This window comes from Ailuropoda melanoleuca, chromosome 17 (assembly GCF_002007445.2).
Source record: "Ailuropoda melanoleuca isolate Jingjing chromosome 17, ASM200744v2, whole genome shotgun sequence".
Classification (NCBI taxonomy): Eukaryota; Metazoa; Chordata; class Mammalia; order Carnivora; family Ursidae; genus Ailuropoda; species Ailuropoda melanoleuca.
The window spans coordinates 23,535,827-23,555,329 of NC_048234.1; the positions used below are offsets into that span (position 1 = coordinate 23,535,827).

At 43.9% G+C, this 19,503-nt stretch overlaps 1 protein-coding gene across 4 annotated transcripts in view; it reads right to left on the reverse strand.

Annotated features, from left to right (window-relative positions):
- The window catches only part of DOCK8 (dedicator of cytokinesis 8), a 225,120-nt gene that overhangs the window by 105,784 nt on the left and 99,833 nt on the right, over nucleotides 1-19,503 (reverse strand). For all 4 annotated transcript variants that reach the window (XM_034647178.1, XM_011225814.3, XM_011225815.3 and 1 more), the window contains 4 exons: nucleotides 18,643-18,802; nucleotides 16,314-16,450; nucleotides 12,914-13,007; nucleotides 12,043-12,205 (listed from right to left, as the gene is read on the reverse strand). In XM_034647178.1, the coding sequence (XP_034503069.1) occupies nucleotides 12,043-12,205; nucleotides 12,914-13,007; nucleotides 16,314-16,450; nucleotides 18,643-18,802 (554 nt within the window). The remainder of the gene's footprint in view (nucleotides 1-12,042; nucleotides 12,206-12,913; nucleotides 13,008-16,313; nucleotides 16,451-18,642; nucleotides 18,803-19,503) is intronic.

The following is a 19,503-nucleotide window of genomic DNA, read 5'->3' on the forward strand; positions in this document are numbered from 1 at the left end:
ATGGTTTGAATATTGTCAGATGCCTTGGTTTGGGTTGGGGAAGAAAGTATTGGAATTGGGAGAAACAGCGTGTCTACTAAGACATAAATTGTCCAGATGCCCCCAACTCCGCTATAAATATATGCCTGCTCTGGGGAATTGGGGAGAGAGAAGGCTTGTCTGGATTTTGGAGGTGGGAGAATTTGCAAAGATCTCAAGGTGGCTGCAGGACGGAACTTCACGCACGTCCTTCAGCGGATCGGCACAATTGTAGGTGGTTCTGATGTCTCTTAAGAGACTGGGCTGTGCCTCCGAAGAGATGAGTCACTCCTGGTCTCTTTCAACGCCAAGCATAATGCCTGGCACGAGGCAGAGGCCCTAAAATACTGGACAGGTGACAGCATCAACATTATTCAAAGGGGACAAGTACTGCTCTGTGCGCAGGGTTTTCAAAGGGCGGGTATGGTGCTCCATGACAGAGGGTGAGGAAGGAAGACAGGGACGAGTTCTCACTCCCCACGCTCACACCAGTGTGACAAGCCCATGGAGGCGGTGCTCATCCCCAGACCCCTCGGACAGCCGAGTCACAGTCATTGTCACAGGCTCTGCTTCTCCTTGCCCAAGAGACACACGGAGTTAGCATGTTGCTGGCTGGATTTTCACTCCAGGGTTTGGGTTAGTTTCAACGTGACTCTGGGAGAGGACTTTAGAGACCCCAGGAAGGAAGCAGCCTTTGTGCCCTGCTCCCCGTAAGGCTGTCGTGGTGGGGTCGTGCTCAGCAATACAGTGATTCAGGGCTCACATCGCATCCCACAGCTCCTGGAAAGATCAGCTACCTCAGGGGAGCACTTGGGCTCTCAGGCCTATTGCCCAGCGTCTCAGTGACTTTGGAGGCGCTACCTTCAGAGCTGTGCATCAGGAGTCACCCAGCAGCCTCTGGTTGGGGCCCGCATGGGGGTTCCCACTTTGTAACATCAAGTATCACTCCCACTGCAGCCTCCTTGTGCAAACGGTCACACACCCAGTATCCACCAAACAAGCCCAGAAGCTGCTGGGAGGTGCGGACACGTCTATCGAATGATGTGTTAGGTACCAATCCTGAGCCTCAGGGGGAAAGTTCTACATGGGTACAGTGCAAAAAATGTAGGGCTTGCCTGACACTGGCTCTCGCTAGAGAGCTGGCCGGGAACCGCAGTCGGACCATCTCTACGGGAAATCATTGCCACCATCCTGTCCTGATGAGTAAACAGACCCTGGACATAATGAGGAAAACTTTGTACCGTTCACAAGCTCCCTTTCTATTCCACTCTGTCACCACCAATTCAGGGAGTGCGGCTCTGCCTAGAAACTGACGGGGTCTGCTTTATCTGCACAGAATCTAACTTATCGAGCCTGGCCTGAATTCCAGGACCAGGGAAAGGTAACAGTGAAGAAATAAGGTGACTATCAAAAAATTTTACATGGTGTACCAATGGGCAGTTTCAATGACAGCTTCGTGGCATTTAGAAGAACTGCAGAGACGCCTGACTGGCTCAGTCAGTTAAGCGTCTGTCTTTGGCCTAGGGTTCCAGGATCGAGTCCTGTGCCGGGCTCCCTGCTTAGTGGGGAGTCTGCTTTTCCTTTCTGCAAGTTCAGTCTGATCCCCGATGGCGAGACCACATCAAAACCTTCATGTAGGAGTAATGCTTTCCCCAGGCACCTGCTTAGAGTTTACTCTCAGTGGGAAATAGACCATACAAGGCAAGTTGGAGCAGTCCCCCTGGCTCTACCAGGGCCTTGCAGAGGAGATAATCAGCACAGCAGGATGCTAGAGACAGAAGGGGTACAGCCGGTGCCCTGGTCCCACCAAACCCCAACCAGAGTAAAACACCAGCGAATCAGCTAAAATTCAATCTCCCTCTTCCCCCCCACCACCAACATGCCAATACCAAGAGCACTTACTGAGTGCACCCCACCATGTGCAAAACAGTTTTAGGTCCTGAAGGGAGAAACTAATGAGTCTCTGCTACCCTGAAGGAGTTTACAATCAGGTCAGAGATCCACAGCATATATATAACACAAATAGCAACATTAATATGTGTACCATAGAGCGTTTTACATTTCGCAAAGCACGTTCATGCGTAAAATCTCTATTCATCTCCCCAAGTATCTCGGAGTTATCCCATTTTACAGATGAAGAAACCGAGACTCCAGTCTCTTGACTCTGATCATGGGTACTTTTCTTGGCCCTAGAGCAGCTTCCCTTCTGGCTGATTGGTCTTGTTTGGTAAAAAAAAACAAAAAAAAAACAAAAAAAAAACACCACATTTCCTCCATTTTTCCCCATTAAAGCTGCTCTTTATAACGGGTCTCAACAAAATTTTACTGGTTTCAAAATATTATTGGTGGGGGGGGGCATTGCAGAACCTAAGTGCTCTTGGTTTGCTTTCTCACCAAGTAAGGACAGACCACTAATTTGAGGTTTGTTCTTTACAAAAGAGAAAGCAGCCATCCATCTACTATTTCACGTGTGGGTTGGCTGGTGAGGACAGCGAGAGAAAGCCCTGCTCAGGAAAATGAATCACCTCCCTTCCCTTTTCCTCTCCTCACTGGGAAGATCTCACTGATGTTATGGGAGAATTACAGTAGCATCCAAGTGTCCTGGATGGTGTGGACTGTGGCAGCATTCAGCTCAACGACAGTGAAGTACGAAGTTTTGCCACCGGGGTATGTTAATGCCAGTGAGGCAAGAAGGACAAGAGAGAACGTAACTTTGAGCTTTGGATGACACAAGCCTTCTGCATTTGCCTCTTTTTTCAATTTTCTCAAAGGGGAAATGGAGTAGAGGGTATATCTGTGTGTGTCACCCTGGAGCTGGCAGCCTGAGAGGGCAGCAATGCAAATCTATTAATAACCTGAAGAAACTGTCCACTTCTTCTCTGTGAGCCCAAGAAGGGATCTCAGAGAAGCTGTGGCACTGGTCTCGGGACTCTGATAAGAGAGAAAACACCCCCCATGTCACCCCTGCGAAGAAAGTGATGAGGGGCAAAAGGAACCACAGATGCAATTTTAAAACCTGAAGCTCTAGGAAAAGCTGAGAAATGAGCTTTGAGATGTTCTTATTGCCAAATGTGGAGTTTTTAGCCTTAGGCATGGAAAAAAAAAATGATTCAAGGAGCCAGTAAGTTGAATTCCTCTACCATTATCCTTATTAAAATATAATATTTCTATTTCTACACTGTTGCATGGATCCCAGTTTACCTTTTTTTTTCTTTTTTAAAAGATTTTATTTATTTATTGGACACAGAGAGAGAGAGCTCACAAGCAGGGCGAGCAGGAGAGGGTGAAGCAGACTTCCCGCTGAGCAGGGAGCCTGACATGGGGCTCGATCCCAGGACCCTGGGATCGTGACCTGAGCTCAAGGCAGATGCTTAACTGACCGAGCCACCCAGACACCAGCCCCTCCAGTTTACCTTTTGAAGGTTGTCAAACAAAGAACATAAAACAAAGGAGGTGAAACTGGCACATTTTTCGTTTTATAACCTTTTTGCTATTGAGGCCTGGGGATAAATAAAATTCTTTTTTTTAATTACAAAAGATACACAAATTCTGACTGATGAGCATTTTAAAAAATTACCTTATTACGCTGTAAAACTCAGTCCTTCCCTACTACTGAACTATCAGTAAATAGTTGAATTTAAAATAGTAAAATTTAAATAGTAAATTTAAAATAGTAAATTTAAAATAGTAAAGTCTATTTTACTTTGTGCTGTGGGGCCAGGCTGCCCTGCCCCAACCCCTACCTACTTTGTCCCCCCAGGAAGCCCCTGATGCAGCCTCTAACACCTGGCCCCAGGGCATTGTGACTTCTGCTGGGGCGCCAGGCCCAGGCCCTGAAACCACAGGACATCCATCACGAGTGAGAGCTGTTAAAATACCTCTGCTTTAGAGGTGGCCCAGCACGTCACGGGAAGAGGGTGGGTGAATGCTCACCTCAGGATCATCTGTGCAGTAGAAAAAGTCAGATCTGAGCATGAAAACACTAAAAAGGAGGGAAGCTGTTTCCCCCTGCACAGAATGGAAAGTAAGAACAGTTCCCCCAAGGATATCTCATCAGAACACAAGCCACTTCAAAGAACCAATTTTAAGATGATAATAAAAAAAAATAATGAACAAAAGTCTCGAAATCAAAGAAAGAAGGCTTCTGAATTTTAGGAGGCTCCTTCTAACCCAGGCAGACCATTCATCATCATAATCAGACACAGGCCCAGGTCTGCTTTATTTTCATCACTGTTTCCCTAGTGTTTCTGCCTCATCAACCTTACACTTCCCACCTGCGTCCAAACAGGACCCTGCACGAGCCTGCCTGCTGAGTGCTGGGTAAAGGATCTGCGGGGGAGAAAATGACACCATTCAGGGGACAGGGAGGGATCCAAACAGGACCCTGCACGAGCCTGCCTGCTGAGTGCTGGGTAAAGGATCTGCAGGGGGAAAACGACACCATTCAGGGGACGGCGAGGGATCTTTCATGAGGACAGTCACACTCATGCATGGTGCACTCAAAGGGAATGAGTCTAAAAGAGAGACGAATGTGGGGCTGTGACTTGTGGAATCAGGGACATTACCGTACGCACAACCTCCATGACGTTTCATTACTGGTTCACATCCTTCCTTTAACCAATTTTTATTTGAGTCTAGTTGCCACACAACATTACATTACTTTCAGATGTACAACACAGCTTTGAAAAGTGCCCGCTTTCTAAGGTCATGACTTACTTAATGAAAGACAGCAGAAGGTGATAGGTTAGAATACATGTTTTTGAAAAAAAAAGAAAGAAAGAAAAAGAAAAAAAAAGAATGACGGTAGTAATCTCTTGGGACATTGGAATACTTTTCAGTTTTTCTCGGTCCTGCACTTCAAGGGCAAAAAAATAAAGTGTCCGTTTTCCTTTGATAAATCACGACTCCACCTGCTTTGTAATGGAAAAAATAACTAGGTGTGTCGGCGCCTAGAAAGTGAGCAAATTGTGCCCTCAAGTGGCTGAATATTGTACTGCAAGACTGGCTTGGCAAAGCCTGCAATTGTTAAGTCATGTTAGGTCACTGGCTCCCTCCTGATCTCTTTCATTCTGAAAAGAAGGACAGCTGAACTTTGGAGCAAGGCATCAGGAAACGGGATCATGTTCCGGATTTATTATTAAGCCCAACTTGCCACAGCAAAGCCAAGGACGGGGACTTAAGTCTCTGGACAATTCATGCACCAGGAATTCACTCCGCTTTTGCCTGTGTTGCACTGTTGTTCTAAATAAAATATTTGTTTATAATAAGGTTTGTCTTCCACAAGCAACTGCTTGCTAAGGCTAGTAAAACCAAGGACTGGGTTTTAGGGTTGTCTTATAAGGCAGAGTTCTTTCAACATCCCTTTAAAGGATGAAAAGCAGAAATGTATCTAACAAACATGCTTGCACAGGTGTGAGCAGTTTTGTAAGATTTTTTTTATTGTAATATCCTTTGTCATGAAAGACTGGCAACATCTGAGATGCTCATTATCATGGGTTGAATAAATCATGATGCATCTAAATGAGATTCAGTGTAGCTGTGAAAGAAGAGGTAATTCTCTGTACTCATAAAGAAATGCTCTCCAAAACCCAGCATTCGATGGGAAATCAAGAAGCAGAACAGTGTAGAGATTCTGCTATACTTGCATTGTCAAAGTAAAAATACCAGAGCTATACTGGCTTGTACAGACATCATGTATCTCTGGAACGAATCACATTGATAAAAATGGTTGTTTCCAATGGGTCAAAATAGAACTGTGGAATTTACATGATGTTTCATCTATTTTGTTCACTAGTATTTTTCTAGTATTTAGAAAAGGGCCTGGCATGCTGTAGGCACTCAATATTTGTGGAAAAATAAGTGAATAAAATCAAATAAATGTCTATGTACACATATTTAAAGGGCTGTCCCCAAGGAAGGGGTTGGATGACTAGAAGTCAGGAGTGGGAGAGAGAATTTTCACCCTGCATTTTTGTACTTTAATAATTTAGAACTGCCACAATAGGCTACGTGTTCCAATATAAATAAAACTGAAACAACTCGAGAAACACATAAGAAAGGGGAGTTATTATTTCGATAGCTATTTAAGGAAGGTATTGTTGGACGGTGATTTACACCCGGGCCGATCACATCAGAAACCACTGACTGTTAATTAGCAGTAATCCGGCGTACTCACAGCATCTGAGCATATCGTGCTGTAGAAAACACTGTCCTCACAGGGAGCGAGTCTCAGCTCCAGCACGTGAGCTTTCCAAATTCACGTCACCTGCTAGTCCAGCAGAAGCTGGGATTGCTTCCCAAGTCAGGAGGACGGAGTTGCATGGCCCTCTCCCTAGGGGGTCTCCAGGTGGGGCTGGACAGTTCTACTCCACAGTGGCCTCTGAGAGAGCCTCTGGCCCCAACCCACAGCACTGCGAAGATCCAGTCTGGACATACAGACAGCTGAGCTCAGGATGGGAGTCCATTTCAGTGGACCCGATAGAAGTCTCTTTCAAGGACCCCTTCTACTCTGCAGGCCCCGGCTCCATCCTAACCACCTCCTCCAGAATTATTTCTGGTTCATTCCTTTTCTAATAAATCCTATTCACAAAATTTTAACTTTCAGACATCCATTCAGGATTAGCTCGCACGTGTATCCCACACTATTCTTTCTAGCTCTGTAGGATGCAGGTCTGACCGTTTTCAACATGCCGCTCCCCCCTGTGATAGGGGTGGCACCTCCCTGTTAAACCAGCATCAGGGGAGCTTTGGGAATGCAGACGGCTGGTCTGAGAACATTCTGCTAAATGGGAGGAGGCCTGAAAACAGCTCATTATCCATCAAAGAAATCATGTTCCAACTGATATACTTGTTCTCAGCAAGCTCGGTCCTCCACAGCAAGGCTGCTAATTGGATAAAAAGGCCTCAGAGCCTTTTGCGGGCCGGGATAAGAGATGAAAATGCACTTTATGGGGCTTTCTCTGATATAATCACCAGCTGAAGGGACGGCAAGGAGGTTAACAAGCTCATTACAAGCTCTGAGCCTGTGATCTCCGCACACACCCCCGTGGCAGCCCCAGGACGAAGTGCCCCGAGAGGTCAGGCTGGGCCTCGGCAGCAGCCCCGCTGTTCCCCATCTGCCCCCACCGGAAGGCAGCAGCTGGCGTCCCCATCACCAGCTGCTGGGCCCCCTGGGACATAAGCCAGGGGTGGGCTCAAACATGTTGCTGGGCTAACAACTAGTGTTTTCTTCATCTGGCCATGGAGAGAGGGGTGCCAGAGTCAGATGTGGATAATCCTGTTTGTCAACCTCATTTTCCCAGCTGTTCCGCTCTGCTTTCAGAATCACTGCCCTGCTTGTGATTTTGCAAAGGGCCTGGGCCAGGTCTGGGTCAGGGACCGCTTGTCCAACTCCATGGCTCTACCCCCAGAGGTTGCACGTGGCACGCAGACCAAAGCCCCTGTATGGGAGACACTGGCCATTCCTGGGAATAGCACTGTCCTGCTCTAGAATTTCACCTCTTTCCTCCGAGTGCGGGTCTGTTTTACCAGTGACCGCCCCGTGGTGACACACGCGGATATTTCTGGAGCCGGGTGCAGAGCTCCTGTAACTGACCTAAATGACTCCTTAAAGCGCTCTAGGTAAGGCAGAGGCACCAAGGAAGACCCCCAGAGAATACAGGGTCAACGGTTCTCCTTTTGGTACAAGGTGGTGACTGACAGGGGGCACCTGAAGAGGTCGGAGGGACGGGGCGACTGAGGACAGGAAGCCAATGTCAGTCTATCCTAACCCCATTTTATTTGAGGCTCTGTGACAGATGTTCCTTTAAGAGACGAAAAATAAGTTCTACTGAGTTCTACTCACACCATGGTAAATTGAAGCCCCTATTAGAATCCTATAATGTGTGATTCTGGCCACCACTCACATTCAAGGCCAGAAAACATCTGCCATTGGATCCACGTAAGAGTTCCCCCCACTGGGGGAGCTCTGCAGGTTGGGTGAAAATTACACAAATTTGAAATTCAAATCCTGGGTTTCTCACTGAAGGCATTGCTTGCTTGACCTGTGAGATGCATTCCCCATAAGTTCCAGGCAATTCAAATTTCTGTAAGTCAAGCCATATTTCAAATTCATGAGGGGGACCCTCTATAAAACAAAGAATTATGTCTGAATTAACCAGCTCTGTAAATCTTAATTTTCATTCCCTTGATTTAGTTAAAGGGATGCAGCTGTGACCAGATCAGAGACATGGAAACCCAGATTGGAAACAGAGATGTCAACAGGGAGAGTTAACCTGGACCCCAAACTCTTAGCATGGTCCAGAATTCAACTAAGTCAAAGGAAAACTCTTCTTTTTTTTTTTTTTTTAATTTTATTTATTTATTTGAGAGAGAGAGAGACAAAGTGAGCACAAGCCAGGGAGAGAGGGAGAGGGAGAAGCAGACCCCCCACTGAGCAGGGAGCCCAAGGCAGGACTTGATCCCAGGACCCTGGGATCATGACCTGAGCTGAAAGCAGATGCTTAACCGACTGAGCCACCTGGGTACCCAAAGGAAAACTCTTCTAAAAGAAAAAGGAACTGCTGCCCCTGCTGAAATGATAAAGCTTGTGGGGCAGAGAAGACTTCAGAGCATACCTACTATTGATACCATAACGTAAGGAGGCTTAGAGATCTTTGCTCGGAAAGACACTTTGATCGGAGGGGAAGGGATTAGAAGAGCCACGAGATTACAGGTTTCTTAAGGTATAAAGGGATGAGATGGCACAAAAGGGGGGGGGGGATTGGGACAGAGGTGAGCCAACGAGGTCAGCAAAGGCCAACAGTCAGCTCACCGATCTGACCTAGGGTAGAGATCTGACCCGAGTCTTTCTATTTTGTGAAATGGGACTGCAGGTATGGGAAAGGGGAAGATTCGTCCAGGGCTGGGCTGCTGTTAAGACCAACCCAATCAAAAGCACAATAAGACATGTGGGGACTGCTGCAGAAATAGTAAACATTTAACAAGAGTACAGGAGGGGTCAACAAGAAGCCCTCCAGATTCCTTGACATTTTCCCCCAGTGAGGTTCTGAGCCAAGTTCACTGTAACTCTCCTTCCTCACAGAAGCTATAAAACATGGTGGCCTAGGAGCCAAGAGAAGGCGCTGAAGGGAAGCTAAAGATGTGGTTTCTAATGGGCTGGACTTGGTGTGTCTAGAGTGTAAAATAGAACTAAAGAACATTCACTGTGCACCTGTGGGTCCATTTCTCATGATGCCAAGTCAGGTTCAGAGGAATCTGTCCGGACTTTGTCCTCCTTAGAACTCCTACATCTCTGAATCATCTGGCCCACGAGTGCATTCTGAGTCCTGCTGTGATATAATTAAGGGATAATGTTTGCAGCAAGGAGTAGAAAGCGTTGTAAATGCCTCCCTGGGGTGATTAAATGCTGAGGAGAAGTTGAATAACCAGAGAATTCACTGGATGCAGGTTTATTACAATGCCAGAAGCAGCTCTTTTTCCAATTATAGGATAGGGTTTCTAAAAAGATACAAACACAACATCCAAGGGCAAACATTTTCATGCCTTCATCTCCCTCTTGCAAATGGGGAGCCGAAGCCACTACCCCGGAAATCCGTACGGGTGCTGAGTGTGTATTTAAGGAACGAGAAAAGACAAAGAAGAGCGGCTTCAGAATGGGAAATACGCGGAAGGGACTTGCGTACTGAAGGAAAAGGTCCATTCCTAACTGAGTGGATGACTGACTGTATTTCTCTCTGTGATTTTTGACCTCAACGAACTTACCCCCTCTGGGTCTCAATTTTGTGCATCTGGACATGTGGGGGCGGGGACTGGGTGAGTTCTGAAATCCTTTGCATTTCAGTTCCGCATTACGCGAACATCATACTGGGAAGTGTGAGTGAGGAGGGGGAATGAGCTCACTTCCGCCACTGGAAGGGCTGCAAGCTGTACAGCTTTGGAAAAAAAGGGGCAATATGAATAAAACTGAAAATGTGTATCCCTTGTGACCCAGCAATGTCACTCTTAGGCACGTTGCTTAGGGAGACTCTCACACATGTGCACAGAGACAAAGACAAAAATTCTCACGGCAATGTTTCTAAATGGCCCAAATGGGAAAGAAACATATATGTCTATCAACAGAAAAATAAGAAACGGATAAATAAAATATGGCCTCTTCACACAAAGGAATCCTATCCAGCAGTTAACAAGAATGACTAAGTGCTATCTGAATCTATGCTAATATTTCCAAAACACAAACTGTTAAGGACTTGGTTAAATTTGTGAAAATCTGAGTAATCATGCAGAATAATGACCCACTGAAATAACAGAATTCATGGGGGCGCCCGGCTGGCTCAGTCAGTTAAGCGGCTGCCTTTGGCTCTGGTCATGATCCCAGGGTCCCAGGATCGAGCCCTGCATTGGGCTCCCTGCTCAGTGGGGAGCCTGCTTCTCCCTCTGCTCCTCACCCGGCTCTCATCCTCTCTGTCTCTCAAATAAATAAATAAAATCTTAAAAAAAAAAGAATAGAATTCATGAACCCACGGTAACCAAAGAAGAGAAATTACACTGTTGTATGAAAAGTGCAGTGTAACAGAGAGTGTAAAGCTATTTATGTACATTTTAAATGAATATAAAAATAATACCATTCAGGGTTCACAGATACGTGTGTGAGTGTGTATGGGTGTGTCTCAAACCAGAGAAAATAGAAGAAAGGAACCATCCAATGTCCTGATAACCGTGATGTTTAGGAAGCAAGGTGGAAGTCTGTGACTGGGGATACAGGAGTCTTTAACGTAACCAGTAAGAATGTATGCGTGTATGTGTATAAAATACAAGAAACGACAGGGGTGCCTGGGTGGCACAGCGGTTAAGTGCCTGCCTTCGGCTCAGGGCGTGATCCCGGCGTTATGGGATCGAGCCTCACATCAGGCTTCTCTGCTATGAGCCTGCTTCTTCCTCTCCCACTCCCCCTGCTTGTGTTCCCTCTCTCACTGGCTGTCTCTCTGTCAAATAAATAAATAAAATCTTTAAAAAAAAAAACAAGAAACGACAAACGTCATTTCTAGATGGTGGAGAAAAGGTACTTGTTATAACATTCTTCTCTGCAATTTAAAAAATCTTCTCAAAGGGCGTCTGGGTGGCTCATTTGGTTGAGAGTCTGCTTTCAGCTCAGGTCATGACCCTGGGGTCCTGGTAACGAGCCCTGTGTCAGGCTCCCTGCTCAGCGGGGAGTTCCCTTCTCTCTCTGCCCCTTTACTCCACTCATGCTTTCTCTCTCAAATAAATAAATACAATATTTTTTAAAAATAAAAATAAAAAATCTACTCAAAATAAAAACTAAAATATGCAAGCAGCAATGCCTTTGGCAGATACGTGTGAACCAGCTCCCTCCCAGCCCCCCACAAAGAGCCACCAAGAAACCAAGGCAGCCTAACCTCTTAGGCCTTTACTGTCTAGCTCCGCTCTGCCCAATATGGTAGCCACCAGCCACTTGCAGCTACTTGAATTTAAAGTAAAATCAAGAAAGGTTAAATAAAATCAAAATTTCAATTCCTCCATTACTCTAGCCACAATTCAAATGCTGAACAGCCACATGTGGTTAGTGGCTACTGTATCAGGCAACACATATAATGAAGATTTCTGCCATTGCTATAAATGTTATCAGACAGAGCTGGTCTTGAGCTAAAAATCTTTCTTTTAGACAATGAGAACATTTTTGGTTATGTTGGTCTTTCCCTAATACATCCTTCGGCACATAGGAATACCAAGTCAATGATAGGAAGATGACTTCGTTTCTGGAAGGAGTATGTCCAATGTAATCCCAAATTCCAACTATGACTGAAATAACACGTTCTGGTTAAATAAAATTAGATAAATCGATTTTTAGAAATTGATCTAACAATTAACCATAGTTATGTAAACATCATATTTCATTTTCCCCAAAATTAAGGCAGTAAGAAGACCAGTTGAAGGATAATGAGAGCATTCTCCAAACAAAACTCTAAATGTGGTTTCCACGGTTTCCCACGAGCCTTGGTTTCTTACCTATACACAGTATGAGGGACATAGACTTCCCGGATTGGAAATTCCAAAATCTCTTTGTGCGGACGTGTCCGGTTTTCAGGAAAAGGTTTCACTGGCAGCATTTCAGGAGTCAGAGAGCAATTGATGATCTCTGGAGCTGAAGAAATTTCCAGTCTGAGCAAGCCTAAAGAGGGAAAACAAGACTATTTCAGTAAAGATGTTGTCATGTGACATGGGAATCGAGAAAGACTGTTGTACCATATTTCTTTTCTGAAAGAAAGGATAAGTTGTGGGAGTATTAAGAGTTGTGGAATTCCTAATTTCCTCTACTTGGAAAAAAATCATGTTTTGATAACTTTTGAGATTTAGTTTCTAGAAATTAAAGAGCAAGGAATGGTACAATGAGTCAAAATGGATCTTCAAACTTCCTTCTAAAACTTTCACTCTATAATAGTACATAGTTAAATAACTATTGGTGGTTTTCAAACTGGGTTCCCTGGTACCCCAGGGTGCTACAGAAGTGCCTCATGACCTATTAAGCTGATAATAGGAAAGATGCTCTCATCTTCTACCAAAGCACCTCACTTTCACTTTTCTTTTTATACTAAGAGTTCCATACAATATTTTATTTGATAAAAGGGGCTGTTCTGTTCAAACAATTATCTGGTTATCTGAAAAGCCTGTCTAAAGCATGATGCTCCTTTAATAGAAATAGAAAAATATTAACAGGTTTTCCAAAAAAAGTAGACCAATTCAGACTCTTACCTCCTGAGCAAAATCCCACATTTCACTTAGTAAACATTATTTTAGAAATTGTAGCATTAGACAAATAATGTGTCTACTCCTAACCAGCTTTGGCACAGCTAGAAAGGAAAAGACAAGCCATCCACACCTGGAATCGACTTGACTCTTCTCTGTAAGGACGAAGATCTTTTGTAGTCAGCCAAAAACTTGAATAGGTCTTCATCACTGAGGCGATCCCCCTCCTGCGAAATGAGAAGTCAGGGTTAGTGCGGATATACCACTAGCTCTGGGGGTGGGGGCCATGATTTCCAGGAAGACTTTGATCCTTAAGTTTTATTCTAACATGGTTTTCATAGGAATGAGGATCATAGCCACTGCCAAAATAATTTATTTCAACCTCTTGTCAAGTATTCCTTCCCAGACACATACAACAGTGGAATAGAACAGAAAACCCAGAAATAAACCCATAATTACATGGTCAATAAATCTTCAGCAAAGGAGGAATGAATATCCAATGGGAAAAGACACTCTCTTCAACAAATGGTATTGGGAAAACTGGACAGCTCCATGCAAAAGAATGAAACTGGACCACTTCCTTACACCATACACAAAAATAAACTGAAAATGGATTAAAGACCTAAATGCAAGATTTGAAACCACAAAAATCTTTGAAGAAAGCACAGGCAGTAATTTCACTGACATTGGCTGTAGCAACATCTTTCTAGGTATGCTCCTGAGGCAAACTATTGGACTACATCAAAATGAAAAACTTCTGCTCAGTGAAGGAAACAATCAACAAAACTAAAAGACAATCTATACTGAATGGGAGATCTTTGCAAATGACATATCCGATAAAGGTTAATATCCAGAATACATAAAGACTTTATAAAACTCCACACTGAAACAACAAATAGTCTAATTTAAAAATAGGCAAAAGACATGAAGAGATATTTTTCCAAAAAAGACATCCAAACAAAGATGCTCAACGTCACTCATCATCAGGGAAATGCAAATCAAAACCACAATGAGATATCACCTCTTACTGGTCAGAATGGCTAAAATCAAAAACACAAGAAACAACAAGTGTTGGCAAGAATGTGGGGAAAAAAGGAATACTTGTGCACTGTTGGTGGGAATGCAAGCTGGTACAGCCACTGTGGGAAACAGTATGGAGGTTCCTCGAAAAAGTTAAAAATACAACTACCCTACGACCCAGCATTGGAACTACTGGGTATTTACCCAAAGGATATGAAAACAGTAATTTAAAGAGTTACATGCACTCCTACATGTATAACAGCATAATTTACAATACCCAAATTAGGGAAGCAATTCAAGTGTCTATCAAAAGATGAATAGATAAATAAGATGTGCTATATATCTACAATGGAATGTTACTCAACCATAAAAAGAATGAAATCTTGCCATTTGCAACGACATGGATAGAGCTAGAGAGTATCATGCTAAGCGAAATAAGTCAGACAGAGAAAGACAAATACCCTATGATTTCACTCATATGTGGAATTTGAGAAACAAGACAAATGAACATAAGGGTAAGAAAAGAGAGGCAAACCAACAGACTGTACACTATAGAGAACAAACGGATGGCTACCAGAGGGGCAGTGGGTGGGGGATGGGTGAAATGGGTGATGGAAATTAAGTAGCACACTTACTGTGAGGAAAGCAAATAAATAAATAAAACAAAATAAAAGATTGCTCCATGGATAGTTGAAAAGAAGGTGCACCCATTCTTTTCAGGATAGAGGTTTCAGGCATCAACTTGAAATGACACATCAGTTATGTTATATAGTTCTGTATCCTGACTTTGATTCTCTATGCTTGTTTCTTTGTTGGTAAAATGGGATAGTAATAGTACCCACCTCAAAGGATTACTTAGAGGAACACACGAGTATACTTAATACTACAGGCTTTCAGAAGAGTGCTTCTCGGTCTGAGTGTTTGATAAATGTTACCATTTTGTGGGTTGACTTGTCCATTTGGTCTGTCACAGGCTAAGCCAGACAATTAAAAATTTGCTTCTGGGGACATGGCAGGGACAAGAAACAAAAGACTGACCATAAATCTGCAATTAGATCAGATGACCAAATGAAAATGCATATAATAAAATAAAGACGCCTTTTACAAGAAAAAAAACATTCCTTCTCTACCACTCCCAACTGACTGTCCCCCAGCCTCTCAACAATCCTTCTCCTACATTCTAAGGAAGCCTGTTTGACCAGTACAAATCTAGGCCAAAAGTTTCTTCCCCTGGAACTTAAATCCACCAACGCTTGCTTTACGCTCTGGCACAATACAGAATAAGGTCACTTCCTTCTTCAAACACTTGAAGAAAGAGAAAGCATCTTTCTGTCTTTTTCCTATCCTCATTTTCTTCCCATTTGTCTTGATCAAGAAGGCTCAGCACAAGTACTACTCTCCAGGTGCCTACGTGGGACGGGTACTCTGCCAAGGATTCAAGGGCAAGAGCTCCACTCCAATAGCTCAGGAAGGTAGGTAGCTAGGCAGTAGGAGGCAGGTATATCTTATTCCCACGCACAGATGAGAAAAGTCAGTTAAGCACTTTGCACCTCCCCAACAAGGCAGTACACTAGAAAGGGCTATATCCTAAACAGAAACTCTTTAGTCCCATGCTACGTCTATTATGTGGCATGGCACACCTCCCACCCCCAGCATCCCTTTTGCATTTGGGATTGTTAAGAAGCCCCTGAAATGCTTCATGAAGACTGCTTGAGCAATAGAAAATCTTCCAAAGCACAATCAAACCAAGCCTAAGTTAAATTTGTTCGCAGTAAAATATACATAATACGAACAGCACCACAGTAACCATTTTTGAGTGTACAGTTATTAGCATTAAGTACACGGACAGTGTTGTGCAACCAGCCTCTGGAACTCTTTCATCTTCCAGAACTGAAACTACATCTATTAAACAACAACTCCCCATTTCTCTCTTCCTCCAGCCTCTGGCACCCATCAGTCTACTTTCTGTCTCTATGAAGTTGATTACTCTAAGAAAGTTCTCTGATTTTTAAATAACCTCAATGTCTATTGAACTAATAAAGAGAACGGTCTGTAATGGTCACCCTCTAGGAGCAAGTGAATATGGCAGAAACCTGGAAAGCCTACAGACGGAATTGGGGAACAGCTGGGCCAAAAAACCCCAAGATCGAGGGGAAAGGGATGTTTCAACCAGACGGTTTTAATAGCCCAAGAAATGAATTGACCATGATCATTCAAATAGGAGACTGCATTAGTGAGAACAAATCCTTTTGTCAATGAAATGAGCCAACACTTATTTGAACTTGCTATATCCCAGGCACTGTGAGAAGAGCTTTACACACCTCATGCCATCTAACACTCCCAACTGCCCCACAAAGCAAACACCATCATTCCTGTTTTGCAGATAATGAAACTGAGGATTGATGAGGTTAACTAACTTGCTCCCTTAATCAGTACACATACTTCCCCTTTGGGCTCCAACACCCACGCCATTCAGGGGAGAAATTCAGACACGCTGGAATGGCAAGAGATACCTGCTTGAAAAAGCTGTTAACAGTCATGGTGGTGGTCTTGTAGTTGGATCCAACCCCATTTTCCTCCAAGGAGAGAGCTCTTTCAGAAAGCCTTCTAGATTGGGACAGAGTTCTCCGCTCACCCACAGAGCTTCTCCCTGGAAGGAAAACAACTGTCATTCAAAAGCATGCCTTTCCATGTGAATACACAGAAGTCATGAAATTATCATATAAAAGGCATTTATCATATAAAAGGCTTTATCATATAAAAGACAGGTTTTAAAAAAGATATTATTGGGGGTGCCTGGGTGGCACAGCGGTTAAGCGTCTGCCTTTGGCTCAGGTTGTGATCCCGGCGTTATGGGATCGAGCCCCACATCAGGCTCTTCTGCTATGAGCCTGCTTCTTCCTCTCCCACTCCCCCCTGCGTGTTCTCTCTCTCGCTGGCTGTCTCTATCTCTGTCGAATGAATAAATAAATAAAATCTTTAAAAAAAAAAAGGTATTATTGAAGCACAGTTGACAGGGTGTTATCTTCATTTCAGTGTATATAAAAGAGAAGTTCACAGTCATGAAAGGAGAACATTGAATGTGGCCATCCTTGGTTTGGATGAAAATTTCCCTCCACTGGCCTTACCTTTCTCAGTCCCCCTATTGGAGCCCCTAGTCCTCCTCTGACCAGAGTACAGAAGCCGTGAACAGCCGCAGTCCCCTCCCACATGGAGATCGGGGTAGGCGACCCAGCAGGGTCCAGAACTGGAGCCTGAACTGGGTCCGCAGAGAAGCTTTATTTAGCCAACAGGGTCTGCTTTTGTTTTATTTTTACATTTGCACCCCACTGGGAGAGGCCTGTAGTCGAATGCCCCTGCGGGCATTTGGACTGTGAACCAAACACGCTAGGGTTAGCCTGTGTACATTCGGAATCTGAGCGTTCTTCTGCTCTCCCTGTAGGCACCAGGCAGCAGAACAGGGTTCCCGGGCTGACCTGTCCAACAGGTCACAACCACACCTGGGCTGGGACCCCGACACTATGCTTAGTTATTCGTTATCCCCTTTTGAAAGGATTGAGGTGGGGACCTTGTTGCTTTTATACTGCAAAATGCAGGGGTTCCATTGTGAATGGCCAAATTGCCTAGAACTCTAATGTTGCCAAGCCCACTCTTTGAATATTCTCTTATCCTTAATTCTTGCCGTGATGCTGAATGGGAACTTCTTGCTGTCACTGCCCACCTAAACTTGCCATACTGCCCCAGTATAATACACTGCATTTTCTGGTTGCTTCTTAAGAGGGAGCCTCTATTGTCAGGTTAATTGATTCTTGACCTGGAGATTACCCTATGGCTGAATTACCTAGTTTATGGAGCCCTCTACAATCTGTGCATAATTCTCTTCAAGTAAGGCTACTTGGGTCTACATAGAAGTTGGCATGAAAAAAAAAACCCCACACATTATGGTTTGATGGTCAGGATGCCCTCAAGTGAGGTTTGTTTTTGGTAAATCAGAAATAACCCAGCGGTTCTGACGGGTAATTACACAACAATAATTCCAGGAGGGCATGCAGCAATGACATAATACCTTTCCCTCCAGTCCCCCCTTAGAGGAGGCATTTGGGAAAAGGCAGGGTGTGGGAATGCGAAAGGAGCATGAACAGCCTCACATATTTGCTGGATACAAAGACACTCAGCACAGCAGACGCTCTACCACAGGTGGGGTGGTCGACTCGAGAACTCGGAACCCTCTTGAACATTTCCGTACCCAAACTGTTCAGGAAATTAATGACTCAGATCCAGGGTGAGGGGATGAAAAGGAGAAATATGCTAAATAAGTTGGGACAGTAACTAAATATTTTTCTGGCATCCACTTTCTCATTGCACTTGGCAAAAAAAAATTTTTTTTTTGAAGGGACTGGAAATTTTGCTGAGAAACCTGTGTTTTGCTTTTTGAAGGCTTCCTGAGAGTGGCTTTTCTTGTGTTTAGGAGCCAACCATGGTGGCATCGTTTAACCCACTAGAGATAGTTACTGTATTTTGTTACTTCAAAATTTTTACTTTGAAAAGGAGGCAGTCACTGAAAATTAACTTTTGAAAGTGTCAAAGCACCCAGAAAATTCCAACCAAAAGTCTTACTATAAGAGTATATTTAAGCTCCACAAATGTTCATGATAATTGTTTTGGGATCACCGTCCAATCAAGCATTTGTAAGTTGGTCATCATAGTGTTTCATACTATTTATCTTCTTCTGTGTTCCCCCTCTCCACACCTTATTGCATCCTGAGCCCCCATTAATAAGCAGCTGACCTTAAAGTTAGTACATCGGGGACCCTCCCCTTCCCGCCGCAGTTGAAATCTTACCAACCATGGACTCCACATCGGTTACCTCCCTCTCCAGGGTGGAGACATTGAAGAAACTTGTTAAGCTTATGGGAGCCCAGGCAAAAGGCATCCGGTATTTCCCCAAACGCTGGCAGAAGGATTCAGCTTGAAGTTTTAGTTTTTCAATCTTTTCTTTACTCTAGAGGAAAGTGAAAAGACACAAGCAGAAATGAACCATATGGCACCAGCACCAAGTCAACGGTCTCTGCCATGAATATGACAGCCATCTTCAAAATCCCTACCCTACTAATTAAAAAGAGTGAATGGGCAGGAGAATGATACAACTCAGGATAGAATTCTAGCTGATGAGAGAAAACAGATCAGAAATGGAAGAGTTTAAAGAAAGTCAACATTCAATTATTAAATATACCTTCAGCTAAAAAAAAAAAGGTCCAAGGCTTGTTATACCAGCCAACCAACAAGTGATTTTAGGGGCTAGCTATGAGACTTGGATTTGCATGACAAAATTTTGGAATGAAACATTTTATATATTATCTACCAATCTTTCAAGAGAGCCTAGTTTTCAAAACTTGCCCTGGGAAATTCTAGAAAAATCTATCACGGTTTTTAACCACTTCCTTATTAGGTTGACAACACTTCCAGAGAGTTCCTCCTAAGTTCAGAAGAGAAGGCAGGTTTTTTAAAATATGAATGTCTCGAGTTCAAGAAATCTTATTTGAAATTTATGAGTCTGGAGTAGGATGCTGATTAGCCAATTCTTCTTCCAGAAAGGCCACGTTTTAAAAGTCACATTGGAAACCTTTGCAGTTGGGGGCTGAGAAAAGATGTCCTTTTCACAGGCTCAGTACCTATGCTATCCCAGTGAATTTATGAAGTACA